A 15,474-nucleotide genomic window follows, 5' to 3' on the forward strand; every position below is an offset into this window, starting at 1 on the left:
GGTTAGAACGTGCGTCCTCACTGTTTTCTTTCTTCTGTTCCCTTGAATCAGAGACGAGCCGCCATTTTGGAATCATAGGTAACATTAACCAGTCTTTAGTTCTGAGGCAAAGACAACAATAAAACTTAATATAAAAAAAAATGTGTAAAAGATAAAGCCAGTTAAACCTATTAAAAGACGAAAAATGTCTTGGAAACATTTAAAGTAGTTAGGCATAAACTCTTCCAAACGATGCTAAACAAGAGGACCCAGAGACTAGGAATAAACGCTAGGAAGAAAATAAAAACATAAAGCAAGAAACTGTGTATAAAGAACTTCCGGATGTATCCGGATGTAGTTCTGTTTAGTATTGAACTAAAACTGGAAAAACAAGAAAAAAATTTTTTTAAAGAAGTTTCTTGAAATTCATTTTTTGCTCTTCATTCTTCGGTGAATTAGCGAAAATTTATTCGTTTTCGCTAAAAGAAATAATTATGTTTTTTAAGAGGTAAACGATCGTCGTGTTGAATCAGGGCCGATTTTCTTCTTCCAGAATATTTAATAAAATATTAATTTAATTGTAATTGTTAAATTTAATAACAGATGGCACTAACTCCTTCTTCTAGTATAAAATTACTTAGAATTTAATTATTAATAGTAGCAGTAAAGTAGCCTGATTCAATACGGCGATCGTTTGGCTTCTTATTAATAAACGTCGGACTTTGAGATGTTTGTGGAGTGCTTGTTTTATTGGGATGCAAGTTGAAAAAAGTTGTAGACCTATAAATTCTCACTGCGATTCGTTTATTAGACTGTCTTTTCTTAATCTTGAGAACAAAATTAAATAGAAGAAACCGAACGCAGATATGGAAACCTTAGGCGATTGACTATATATGAACTTCCGATGCTAACCAGAAGACACGTCATTTCAATTCAAAACTTCAACTGAAAGCAGTTAATAGATGACTGGCACGACTCTGTTATTAAAAGAAAAGGATGAGGTACAGGGGCAAGCCACTACTAATTTGAGGTGGAATGCATATACAGGGTTAGCAAGAAATAAGTTTCTCATTTCTCACTTCAGAGAGCTCTGGGATGCGATCTACTATTCGAAATAAGACAAAATTTGGACTACAGATAATTCAAATGATGCGCTTGACATTTCTTAAATAGAAAAAGTACAAAAATCCGTCGATAGGTAGCGCTGGAGCACACAGAAATATTGAATATGCGTGCATATATAAAAGTTGAACATGTAGCACTAAATATGTCCTCCATTTTGAACAATGTGCTCTAACCGCAAAACCATATTTTCCACAGCTGAACGCAGTGAGTCTGCTGATATATTCAGAACATGGTGCCGAATGCTGTCCTTCAGATCTAGCACAAATGCAGGTCTTCTGCGGCAGACGTTGTCCTTCAGGAAACCCCATAACCAAAAGTCGCGAAGGGGGATATACGGCGAGCGAGGAGGCCAAGCTGTAGGAAAATAACAGCTGTGCATCTGTGAAATGCTGTCTTAGTATGATTTTGCAATTAGATCACATTGTTAAAAATGAAGGAGGACATATTGAGCAGTTTTAGTGCTACATATTCAACGTTTATATGTGCAAGCATATTCAATATTTCTGTGTGCTCCAGCGTCACCTATCGACGGATTTTTATACTATTTTTTTTTTTTTAGTTAAGAAATGTCAAACGCATTATTTGAATTATCTGTAGTCCAAATTTTGTCTCATTTCGAGGAATAGAACGCACTCCAGAGCTCTCTGAAGGGGTAAACTTATTTCTCGTTAACCCTGTATTTTAGACAGCCGGATAGCCGACTGGCAGCCTACCGCTCTGAGGGACCCGGGATCGAATCAAATAATCCCCAGGAACTTTTCGGGGGTGGTCCGTCTGGATATGTCAGCCCCGTCCCTAATCACCCGGCCGCCCCATTGTGGGCCTGGCCGAACCCATAATGGGCTTGCAAAAAAAGAGGCCCTCTTAGTGCCCACAGGGCGGAAAGAGTTTTAAAAAAAGCTGTATATTAAATGAAGTAAATTAAAAATATGATTAAAAATTGCAGCCCGGCATTTTTGACGATATCACAATAAATAATCGCTCGTTATTTATAAAAAGTGTCTTCGAAATCAAAATAAAATATTACGAAACATTTAAAATATGTTTTTAATTACGTAAAAATATATCAAGTACAGTTTATAAATTTAATTGTATACGTTTGAAAATAAAAATAAAAGTAGTTGCTCTTATTCGCCGTTTTCCCCTTGAGCAGGCAATGTCTTTGTTTTTCGGGTCCTGGAAGCCCATACGTTACCATCCCATTGAGCTTTGCTTTCCGAAACAAAATGATGCACAAGCAGAACATTATTTAATTTAGGTTTTAATACTAATAAGAGTAAGAACTAAATTAATGAAAGATCGTAACTTAAGTTATACAAACAGAAATTCGTCATCCGAGATTCAGATCTACGGTTATGACATTTATCACGACTAGCTATAAATGTGTTTACTATATCTCTGTCCCAACAGTTGACTATAGCTCTTCAACATTCACGTGAATTAGTTTAACATCGCTCTCTTTGTGAAGAGTTTTGATTAGTTCTTCTTCGCATTTTAAACTTTAAAATTTAAAAATGACTATTTGATGCTAAGAATATATTTGGTTGCATTTATTTTTTTATTTTTATTTTTTTTAGTCGTTGCGATTATTTGGCAGCCTATGCACGCATTCTAATTTAAAACTGTGTTTCATTTTTTGCGACTAAAACAACCCGCGACAGGAAATCGCAATGTCGTTCTTAGGCTTAACTTGATAATTGCTATGATATTTTTGAGTTTATTCACTTTTATTTTGCAGTTTAATGATAGTTATTCTCTACTGATTCTTTTAAGCATTATAATCATTTCAAAGAATTGTTTAACTTATAGGTGGAGTTTTATTTTTTCTCTAATGCTTAAATTTTTTACACGTTATCTTCATTTTATATTTATCCTATATTTTTAATAAAGTTCATCTTTTCTAGCAAAGGTGAATCCACGGGTGCTACGAAGGCTTAAATCTTTTCTATCGTCACAAAATCAAAATTAAAATTTATTTGTTCGAACATCAAAACGTTATTTTTTAAAAAACGTTTATGATGGAAAATATGGTTTATCGGACTATTCGTAATACAATCGTCTTACACAAATTAATAAAAATCCAGCAACGAGTTGCGTAACTTTTCCGGCAAAAGAATTAAAATTGTGTGTGGTGTCATCTGTTATGAGATTTTATTAAAATAAACTCCTTAAGGAATTATTTAAAAATAGCAACAAGCTTATTTTTTAGAGTAAAAATGAGTTTATTTTTAAAAAAATTGTAAGTACTGTACTAACAACGAGTAAAATTCATTAATATGTCCGACCCCACTCAAGCTATGTCAAGTGACCCCCCCATCTTCCCCTTAAATCACCAAAATATAATAGCATCAATGCCTCTTATACACAAACTTCATTGCAAAATTTCAGAAATTTTCGACAAAAGCACTGGAGTTATTAAACTTCAGACAGGGTAAACAAAATCGTGCTTCCCCAAACACACTAAATACAGAAATTACCCCGAAATTTTTTTGCATTTCTCGACGTTTCAAAGTGTCCTAAGTGTCAATCTTGGGGAGGTCGTATTTTCACAGATCGCCAGACATTCCTTCTATTACATATAACAGCCGGGAAAGTAAAAATATGCAATAGGTAAAAGTTTGAAATATTTAATAAGCAGCTTTACATAATCACGTATGAATCTAAAGAAATATTAAGAGAAGAATGTTGAAAATCAAATGTTTAAACAATATTTTTAAAAATACTGTATTCATAGATGAAATAAATTCAATCTATATATATAATCGAGACGAGTTGATAATAATAATAATAATCAGCGCGGAGCCCAGTTAGGAGTTGAAAGTTGAAATTTGGTACACAGTTAGGGTACGTCACGAGAACGCACACTAAGGCCGCGACTCCACTAGCCGTAAAAGGGCCGTAAAACACCCCTCACCGTAAAAGCTTTTAATCACGTGACCATGATATTTTACGCCTGAGCAGGTCGTAAAACCAACGTAAAAGCGAGTTGAACACTGCTCAAATATCATGGTCACGTGATTAAAAGCTTTTACGGTGAGGGGTTTTACGGCCCTTTTACGGCTAGTGGAGTCGCGGCCTAAGAAGGGCTTTTTCGAAATTCCTCCCCACGGGGGAGAGGGACAGGATTAAAGCGTAACACTTCCATCAACAATGAAAGTTAATGGGAGTTAAGTAACAATGGAAGTGATATGTAACAATAAAAGTGTTAAGAGAAAGCAACGTGCAAGACGCAGATGCAGTTTTTTCGGTTTTGCGGAAAATCGAACATATTTTTAGACCAATCTAAAAATTCTCTAAGTAGTCTGAAAACAGGAGGACCCAATTTTTGCATTCTGTGAAAACTGGTAAGGTTGACTATAACGTAATAATCTTAATCTTTGCTATCGTAACTTTTGCCCGAGCAATGCCGGGCCTATCTTCTAGTAATCTAATAAATGGTTGTTTAAATATTAGAAGCGTATAGATATTGTATAATTATACTTATTACTTCAATACAAAAAAAAAACCTACAAAAATACTTCCAGCTACAGTATTTTTATCTTATAATTATGTATGAGAGATTCCAAAATGGAGACAAAGATAACCTTCGATATATGCGATTAATTGGTTCTACAAGTATCCACATACATCGAAGTTAACAAATATTTTTAAAAAAGAGTTTATTGTAGAATTATGAAAATAATTAAAAATTTTAGACAAAATACAATGCGGTTACACACAAAACTAAAAACAAATCACAGAAAATAACGTTAAAATAAAAAAAGTTTTAAAGAAACGCTTTTTATTAACATAAATGCACTAAATGTGCTCATACAATTTGATAGAAAGTGTAACTAAGAATATTTCTAAACATGAACGTCCCATGCTTTTATTTTCGGTCGCACAATACAATACTAAGAATACTGTGAAAGCTGAAGAAAATTTATTTTTTACTTTTTAGTGCATTTATGTGAATAAAAAGTTCTTTAAAAGTTTTTTAAATATATTTTTCTATTTTTCTACCTTTTAGTTTTTATATATGTAACACTGGATTATCGAAATTCTTTTTGTTTTAGCATTTAATTGGGAAGTGGGTGAATTCTTCTTCTTCCACAGTTTAATAGGAAGTGGGTGAAAAATCGAGTTACAAGATTTTATGTAGACAGTACGACTAAAAGAGGGCAATATGTAGCGCCATCTGTCATCGAACTTTTTCTCTAATATTGCTAAAATTGTTTGCAAACTGTAAAAAACTGTATTATCATCGAGAATACATATGCATGCAAAGTTTTAACTAGATCGGAAATTGGGTTGTGAGTTAAAATTGAGTTACTTTATCTGGACAGACAGATTAACAGATAGACAGATCGACAGAGTAAGTTAATAAAAGCGTATAATAACATTGACTATAGAGAGTATAAACTAATCATTAAAGTAACTCAAATAAGAAAAACATGAAGTAAAATATTTTAAAACCAAGAAAAATATTTATCAAGCGTGAATTGCGTTATTTTTTCTCAAAGTTTACAGTTTTCCGTAAAAGCTAAAGAATTAAAACAAATGTTTGCAGAAATTACACGATATACGAAATAGAATTTAAACTATCCGAATAAGAATACTGCACTAAGAAAATTAAGGTTCACTTATCTAATGGTGACCAGGAGTGGGAGAAAGGTTCGGTTTGCACGTAATCTATGGATTTAGCGTTGATAGTTCTGAACTCTATTAAGCTGGTAATCCCTCAGAACAGACCTGCATTATTCGAAACCGCATAAAAATCGAGGGTTACTTGTATTTTTATATATTTTCACTTAGGATTGTTTTTAATACCTAAAGCATAACAAAAACATTGTAGAAAGTATTATTGTAAAAGTCTAATTTAAAATTTTACATAAATTAAAGTTAATTTTATATATTAATTAACGAGGTATTGTTTATTGTGACATCGTCACATTTCCGGGCTGAAATTTTTCGTCACAATGCTCTCAATTTTAGTATCTTGCCCCTGTGTACCGTACTTTTTCTATTAGCATTAGAGTCTTGCCGGTAATCTGTCTAACTTCGTTCAGGAGAAAATTTTTGAATTAAAATAACGAAAGTTAATCGGGATCTCCTGTCCCTAAGCTAAGGGGCAGGAGATCCCGATTAACTTTATGTTCTCGACTTTCATTTATCTAACTCCGTTCTCGAGATTAAGAAAGAACAGATAAACGGACGACACCAGTGGGAATTTATAGGTGTGCAATTTTTGATCGCCAAACAATGCCACGAACATATTAAAATGTACTTCTAATGTTAAATATTTATTTTAAGAGAAGAATAAGAATATTTTACTTATTTAAATTAGAATTTTTAATATATTTTTATACATAAACGTAAATGCATTTGAAGGACAACAAAAGCGATACAAAGAGCACATGCTTCACACCTGGACAGCAAGTCTTGGCAATAACAAATTCATTTCAGTTCTTTTATTTTTTTAATTTTTACGTAATGTTGACGATGTTTTGTATAAAAAGTTATTAAAATTATAATTCTATCTAAATTCAGAAATTAAAAAGTTGACTTGCCTTTCATTTTTAAATTTTATATATCAGTTTTTGGATTTTATATATTAACGACTCGATGTATCCCTTGTAATAAAAAAATTATTATTTTCCTTTCTCATAAGTATACATAATCTGTTACAAAATCGTTATATTCATTTTAAATTAATTTTATGCTAGATAAGTGTTCAACTGTGCAAATAAAAAAGTTTATATGGTGTCAGTTTTGCTGATATCCAGCTATTTATCTAGAATATTTTATTTTAATACAGTATCATGAAAACTAGAAATGTATTTATACAATACAATAGAGTTTCTGTAACCCGGCATATATCGGACCGGCGGGTGTCGGATTATAACATATTTTCGGATTTCTGGATTTTGAATTAAAAAAATAGAACTACAATACAGTGGGTGATCAGTTAACGAGTGCCCGTCCGACAGTCTCGCAAATACTATAAAAGAATTGTTTCTGTCAGAAAAATAAAAGGCTGGAATTACAAGAGAGAGTTTCAAAGTTCGGAGGAATACTATTTGATCAGTATATACCGGCTTGAGCGTCGATGTCGACGCCTCCCGCTCTCCGAAAAGTTTCGAATTGTTGCTTGAAGACAAGAGAAGACCAATCGGTATTCATTATTTCACGTCGCTTCTTCTTGTGTTTGTTCTGTGAGGTGTTCGTTATCCGATCATGTGTTCGTTGTTCGAACATAAAAATCTTTCGCGAAAGTGTTCGTTATCCGATTTGTTCGTTAACCGATCATCCACTGTATTTATAAGAACAAATCACTCTGTTTATTAATACAAAAACTTAGCAAAACTAATCTCACAGAATAGAGTGCTGTACAAAGTATTAAAAACACTATATGCCTATACGTAAACTACAAAATTTAACTTTAAAACTATAAAAAAAAAACTACAAAATTTTATGTTTAGTGCCCTATGGACTATCAGACTATAGAGACTCTACTGTATAATTTTGTTAATTTATTATTTTTGTAGCATTTAAAATTGTATTTCATTGTTCCAGAATGAGTAAATTTTAACATAATTTTTAAAAATGTTGATCATTATTTACCTAATACATTGTATTGAAATTACAATTCAAAATTTAACTTTATTAATGAATAAATGATTATGATTCCAATTTCAGAAACAAAGTCTATTTGTTATAGATCTAATTTATAAGATAAGCAAATATCATGCAATATGATGCATTTATTAACATTCTATAATTATGACTAGATAAATTTCTTCTAAAACAATTAGAACACAATAAACTTTCACGCAGTCTTATAAATATATTAAAATTTATTAGCTATTTCACATTTATTTAGATGCAATTCTTTTTAATATCTGTTTTTTTTTTTTCTCTCTCTGTATTTACAACTCTTGCGTAGATGTACAATATTTCACACATCTGTATTTTCCTCCTACAGGCCTACTTTTCTAGCAATACTAGAACTATTTACACAGCATATTCTAAACATGTACTGTACTATACATGGATATGAGGCCATCGAGAGCTTCGTGGTATAGAACAGGTCCCTTGTGCCTCTTCGCGGGCTCTTTAATTAATTTTTTTTTTTTTTTTGAACGAATGAAAAAAATAGAATGTTTCTTTATTAATAAAAAGCAGTCTTAAAGATCATATTTTCTATTAGTAAAAATAATATTAATTTTGTAGGGATAGGTACCACTATGGGCTCTAAGTTTTCTCCGTGCACGGGGAAAATTTCCAGCTCCTTCACTATCGACCACCATGGAACCTAGCATATACATAAATACTGAATGGCTATATTTGAATATAGTTATTAATGTTACTAAATCAACATTTAAAATAAATTTACAAAATGGTTTTAAACTTTTCTATAAAACTTTATTATAAAAAAAAATACAGGTTTATAGTAAAGACTTTATTAAATTTTCCTTTAAGAAATTGTAATTTCATTAAATGTTATAAAAGGGAGGAAAATCTTTGATTTATTGTACCTTGAAGCTATGAAAGAAAGTTCAAAAATATTTATTCATTCGGTTTTCTTTTTGTAGAGAAAATGAAAAATTCATGGAAAAGATTTTAACCATTTTCGCCTTAGATTTCGAACATAAAATAATGTTTAAAATCTATAATTGAAGACGTAAATTTGTATATCATGTAAACTATCTGTTTATTAGCATTACACACAACACAGCTGCAATAAAATGATTTTTACAACCAATTAAAATAGAAAAATTACAGATGATATATTTATATAATTAGGAAATTGTATATTTTATCGTATTTAAGAATAAAATTATAATAATCATATAGAAAAAGCCAAATATAGTGGCATTTTAATTCGGTTCCAATCTTATCTTTTCGCTTGTCTAAATCAAGCAGAGGATTTCATAATTTTCCACATTTTGACCTTCAATGACGTCATCGAAGATTATTATTAATATATAGTTAAATTTATTAAATTAAAAATTTATTATTTTAATTGCAAGTAAATAATAATCGATAAGATTAGTAATTATTTTCAAAAAATAATAAAAAAGTTTAGTAATACGAAACGTGTTTTATGACGTAAACCGGCATTTCGACCAATTAGAAGAAGACAACGCAGATCTGAAAGACACGTTTGACGGAAACGCTAGAGAAAGAATTTTATATTGAAATATTTCGAGACGAAGAGACGGGAAAATGTTTCGCGTATTAGCTTTTATATCTTTATTGTCTTTAGTCATTTCTAGCGATGTATTAGATTTTTCAGGTCCAGATTTTGATCAAAGAGTGGCCGAACATGACACAGTCTTAGTAGAATTCTTTGCTCCTTGGTAAGTATAGGATTCCTTCTATCTACATAAGAAAAAACATCACCTTATACAATTTAATACAATATTTACCATATAAACATGATAATTAATCTGAGAAGAAAGAAATTACACAGAAGTTTATCTAATCATGCTATTATTTATGTATTTCATCCCAGGAAATGTTTGGTACATTTAAACAATAGCAATGAATTTAGTAATTTATATAATTCATATCTAGAAATGTCCATACAGAGAGAGAATATAGAATCTATTAAACTCTGGAATGTGTAAAAAGTCCTTATTAAGGATGACAAATGATAAAATTTAAAGTAGAAGTGCTAAATGTTAACATGCTAAAGAAAAATGGGTATATGTTTTATTTTTTTCAAGAGGGATTTCTTTGAATGTTAAAGAAAATTTAGTTTCAACATACATTTTTGGTATATCTTATCAGTAAAATTTGATTGTAATTGTTAATATCTTTGCAGATTTTTAATGGATTATACAAAAAGTTATTTGTGATGAAATTTTAAAATCTCGACAAACACACTAAAGATTTTGTTACGATGATTGGATGGAGTTTTAAGAATAGAATTTCAAAATCATATATTTTTCAATTTGTCCAATGAATTATAATGGTTGCAATGGGCATGTAATAATTTTCTTTTTGCCTGTGTAGTGTATTAGACAAAATACAGGGTGTCCCAAAAGCCTCCGTACATTGATACAAATTGAGCCTGCCTGTGGGTGAATAAAATAAAACCATTGAACCTGGTAGTCTGTCGCTGGTTCGTGTCTGACCGATGGGCTGGCCACCATGCAGTGTTCTGGATTTTCTTCCTGTGTCTAACACCTAAACAGAATCCAGTTTCCACATAGGAAGTCCTGCTAGAGGTTATCCCATTGGCAGATCACCCATGTGTTTCCGTTGTCTTACTCTGTCAATCCACGACACAAATCTGTTTCAGAAAATTTCTTTAGTAGTTAGTATGCATTATTTCCGTAAATTATAGCGATAGGCTTATTAATTATTAGAATTTAGACAAAGGTTCATATGAATATTAATTGTATCAGCTTAATATTTTAATGATTAAGATGCAAAAAACATAACTTTACTAGTTTCCAATTTTGGTGAATTTTGGGTTCTAATTTTATAGTTATAAAATTTTATGAAACTTTAGAATATAGAATAATAGGTGAATTTAAGGTATTTTATTTTCACACGTGTAAGACAAAATAAATTGGAGGCTGTTGTAATATCATGCTCCTAGTTGGAAAATTATGAAAATAGCTGATAAAATTATCTTTCTTAGCAGATGATATTCTAAAATACTTTCAGTGTCATTAATAATATGCTAACAATACTTATCCAAGTCTAGAAAATTTACTTTACTTATAAGAGGAAACTTCATTTTATGTCATATGCCAGTATATTTTTATTAATGTTACACAAACTCATTCGTGGTAAATAAATGATCTACTCTAATAATGAGTAGATCATCTATTGTTTGCTTTGTATATATATTTGTGCAAATATGCATAAACATATAGAATGTTGTAAAGTCTGTCTAAGCTTTTCAATTGTTTGGAATAATTTTGGAATTTGTAATTGCTTTAAGAAATCACAATATAACAAAACAATTAAATTTAGAGATATTGATGATGCATTAAGGTAAATTTATTTTATCTATTAATATGTTTTAATATAAGTTAAAGTATCTTAATCTTGTTTAAGAAATTATTTATTAAAATATACTGTAAATATTAGAAAAATTGTTTTATTGATATTAAGTCAAAGCTTAATTTTGTATCAAACAGAATATTAAATCTTAGTCATCCTTGCTGATTTTTATATTTGGATTAATCAGAGTTATTTTAATATATTTGCAACCTCTTATGCTTGCAATTTATAAATAAAATTCTGAGATTCAGAACTTCAGCTATCTGTTAATCTATTTCAGAATGTTTTGAAGCTGGAGAAGGCTTTTAGGAAAATTTTCAACCAGGAACTGTTAACTGAGAGATAAAAGCTTATTGTGCATATCATTTGTAAAGAAATATACAGATTTTAATTATACACAATTTAAGTGACTAATAATATCTGTTATACATTATATATTTTCAGTGAAAAAAGAGATCATTCCAAGAATGTTTTTTTGCATGATAGTAAAAAATTGTTTTTGCAATATTGTATAAAAAGCCTGATATGAGATATTGCAATATTATGAGTTTTTTTTATATTGGTTTTATCAGTGCAGTGTATTAGACAAAGAGAACTTTTCAATATATAGCTAATAGTGTAACTATTCAAAAGAAATGAAAATATTATCTATGTGAAAGAAACTCAAAACAATAAATAAAATAATAGAAAATTATTTAAAACATTAATTTAGAAGGTTTTAGTCAGATCTGTTAAATTGACATATACTTTGATTTGACATGTACTGTACTTAATACAATGAAAACAAGTTTTATAGATCTATATTACATTTTATTTGATGGACATATTGTATTTATATAAATGAACAAATTAATTTCTCTGAAATATCATAATAGTTTTTACATTTTATTTAGAAGGGAATATTGAATTTTTATTTTTCTATTTATTTATTATTAATACTTTAAAAAAGCTAAAATAAAGATAATGTATAAAACAATGTCATACAAAGATTATTTTTAAGATGCTTTTTTTTCAATGCCTGTTTCTAGCACTGCTCACTTGTTTGGTTTTTAAACAAATCTTCACATTTGAAGTATGTGATTGTTGTAGGTATTAATTTTTTTTAGATATAACAAATGGAGGTTTGCTAATTGTTAATCATACTAATTGGCTCATCCACTGGTTAATCATTAAGTGTTGATTAATTCTCCACTAATTGGAGTAATTGGTAAATAATCATTCCTTTCGAAAAACATAATTTTATTACTTTTTAAATTAAAAATTATAACATTAAAACATGATGATTAAAGAAATAATAACTTCATTAATAATAATACAGGATAATCAAGATGACATCTAATTTTTTTTTTTTTTTGGAAACTGCTAGCTTTTTATGTGTATGTTTTCAGTCTGACATTTTTATTCAAACTGAAAAATGTTCTAGTGTAGTACTAATACATTTTTATAAATTATATATTAGGCATGGGCAAATGCGGCTTCGAGAGCCACATGTGGCTCTTGCTGAAAGTGCTATCCTTCCCAGCCTTACCATACCATCCACCACGACAGTACAGAACTGCGGCTCCCATGCATTTTGCAAAACCTACATTTCAGCTCCCACTGAATTCTTGCTTGCCCACCTCTGTTATATATTTTCTAAGGAATACCGTATTTTACGGACTATAAGACACTACAGACTATAAGACGCACCTTAACTTTTAAGCAATTTTTAAAAAAAAAATACCTATAAGACGCTACGGAGTATAAGACACACCTGAATTTTGGAGGCAATTTTTCGAAGAAAAAAGTGCGTCTTATAGTCTGTAAAATACGGTAAGCTTCAGGTTCATTCATAGCCAATTAACACATTAGATCAATTAATTTTCAACACTATTTTTGAAAGTTTTCATTTTTTAAAAGAGAGATTATGAAATAATTGGCAATGTAATAATAATATTTTGTTAACTACATTGCACTGAAAAGAACATATAATGTATGGAAGTAATTGTGACATAAGTCAATTAATTTATCAATTAATAATGGAATAACATGACCACCAGAAATACCATTGTGCCTATTTTCTCAGAATGCCATCAGTACAAAAACACCAAGAAAGTGTATAATCCACATTCTACATTAAATAAGATGACAAAACTAGGGTTTGTTGGTTTTGAAAAACTGGTTTTTTGAAGAAATTGTATAATTTTATACCCAGTTTTTCCCAAGTAAAAAAAAAACCAGTTTTTAAGCCTAAAACATAAAAATTAATTATTTGATTAAAAACACAACATTTTGACACAATCGTCTCTGGCATAAAATGGGGAATATTGTTAAATACCGTATCATAAAACTAACTACAAACAAAAAAAATCCCCTATGCCTTAAAAAGTGTCCAATTCTGCACAATTCAAGTTCTGAATTGTGCAGAATGTTGAGACCTTATCAGAGCTGTAGAGCATAGCTATAGGAGCAAAAAGTCACCTCTATAAGCAACCCTTTGCGAGTTACATCCCCCAAAATCAGGTTGCGTGAGATCAATTACATAAATATCTTCAAGAACTTGAAAAAGTAACTTCGTCCAGCCCTAAGACACTAAAGGAGTTTTTAGTATTAGAGGGTACAAACAGAAGAACAAAACATTTAGACTTATTATTTAATGCTTTAAAGATGATTAAACCCAGCTCAGTATTAAGTGTGAGAGTTTTTTCTATCTCTGGCAATTTTCTGTGAAAAATAAGGACATGATTGAGCAATAGATCTATAGACATTCTTTGCTTTCAAAATCATATTTTCATAAGAAAATATGATTTTATGGTTTTCCTTCATGGTTTTCTATGGAGTAAATTTTATAGTTTAATGTGATATTCTAGCATTTGTTTTGTTTTGTGTGGATGTTAGTCAATTTTATTTTGTCATATTTTTAAAATGTTATAAATATTAAATAAATGAAAAAGTTTTAAAATAAGTTGTAAATATCCCTTGTCTCCATTTTTTGGGCAAAAATTCGAAAACCGATTAAAACTGTTTTCGTAGAAAAGTTGAGATTTGAAAAATGGTTTTTTAAAAAGTTGGTTTTTGTATAAACCCTAGATAAAACATTATTGAAATTAATGTCAAGAAATGTAGATAGAAATAGTTTACTGTGATAATTTTGATTATACTACACTATTAGAAAATTATCACAGTTTATTATTTGAATGAAATTGGCCAGTGTTTGATTTGGCTGTTCAATTTAATTCAGGATAAGATCCATAAAACAAGACAGTTCAGTTCAAAACTGGATGGGTGACAACTCTATTACAGATATGTTAGGTTAGTTATATCGATCACCTGAGAATAGAAGGCTACCTGCTGGAGACATTAATGAAGCACAGAAAGAGTGTGCACATAGCACCTATGCATTTTTAATTTAGCTGATGAGTAAATTGTTATTTATGTACCAGTTGCATGAGCTTTAAGTCAATTACATAGCTAACCATGCAATTCTTCTTAGCATCATATATTTTTCATTCTAAAATGTTATAAAAACTTAGTGAAAATTAAAATAAACAAAATTTAATTGTTAATAAATGAAAACAAAGACTTTGTTTTATTAGAATTCTTAATTAAGTCTGTTTTTTTTTTTTTTTTTTTTTAAATTGATCAGATGAAAAACATGAAAATACAATATAAACACAAAAATGAAGTATAAAAGCATTATAAAAAAGCAAATTAATAAAATATAAACCTAAAAATAGTCTAAATATGAAAAATAGCAGAGTAGAGAATCATGCCTAAATGCAAAATTTTCAATAAAGAAATGCTTAACTTCAATGTTTGAACATTTTCAGCCACTATTTTATTGGCTCTCTTCAGGAAATGTAAAACGGAAAAATTGTTCTATAAATAGAATGTAGATGCCTTCTAATTTTAAAAGTTTCAAATAAGTTCAAATAAAGGCTGTGACGTTTTGTGTATGATGTATATTTTGAGTCTGAATAGTATCTCCATGCATTTGATACATGAATGGCATCCGTGTTGATTCAGGCTCCACTCCTGTCTGCCCTGTAGATCTCTACTGTTTCTAATATTCTAATATTTTGCCAGTCAGACCTTGTGTATTAGCATAGCTTGATCCCAATGGGGAAAATTCCCAGATCACTGGCATAACATGCCAGAGCTGTATTAATGTTTCCTTTTCGTACCTCGTATTTGTGATCTTTTACCCTGGCTTGCAGCAATCTGTACGTGAATCCTATATACGATAGTATTCTGTCGAACCTATTCTCCTGTAGTGGGATGTGGTAAATTCCACTACAGGATTTACTTCTGTCTAATGCAAAGGACGGCACTGAGGACACAAGCTCCTGGTATTTACAGCATCCCACTACAGGACTATAGGTTTGACAG

General features: G+C 30.2%; 2 protein-coding genes across 2 annotated transcripts in view; one reads left to right on the top strand and one right to left on the bottom strand.

Moving 5' to 3' along the window:
• LOC136976503 (cullin-3-B-like) overlaps positions 1–15,474 on the bottom strand; it is a 199,287-nt gene that overhangs the window by 126,756 nt on the left and 57,057 nt on the right. The gene's annotated exons all lie outside the window — the stretch shown is intronic.
• The window catches only part of ERp60 (disulfide-isomerase A3), a 31,855-nt gene continuing 25,595 nt past the window's right edge, over positions 9,215–15,474 (top strand). The window contains exon 1 of the mRNA XM_067271735.1: positions 9,215–9,446. Within this exon, the coding sequence (XP_067127836.1) occupies positions 9,313–9,446 (134 nt within the window). The 5' untranslated portion in view covers positions 9,215–9,312. The remainder of the gene's footprint in view (positions 9,447–15,474) is intronic.

The sequence above is a fragment of the Centruroides vittatus genome, unplaced genomic scaffold (genome assembly GCF_030686945.1).
Source record: "Centruroides vittatus isolate TY-2023 unplaced genomic scaffold, ASM3068694v2 contig_400, whole genome shotgun sequence".
Taxonomy (NCBI): Eukaryota; Metazoa; Arthropoda; class Arachnida; order Scorpiones; family Buthidae; genus Centruroides; species Centruroides vittatus.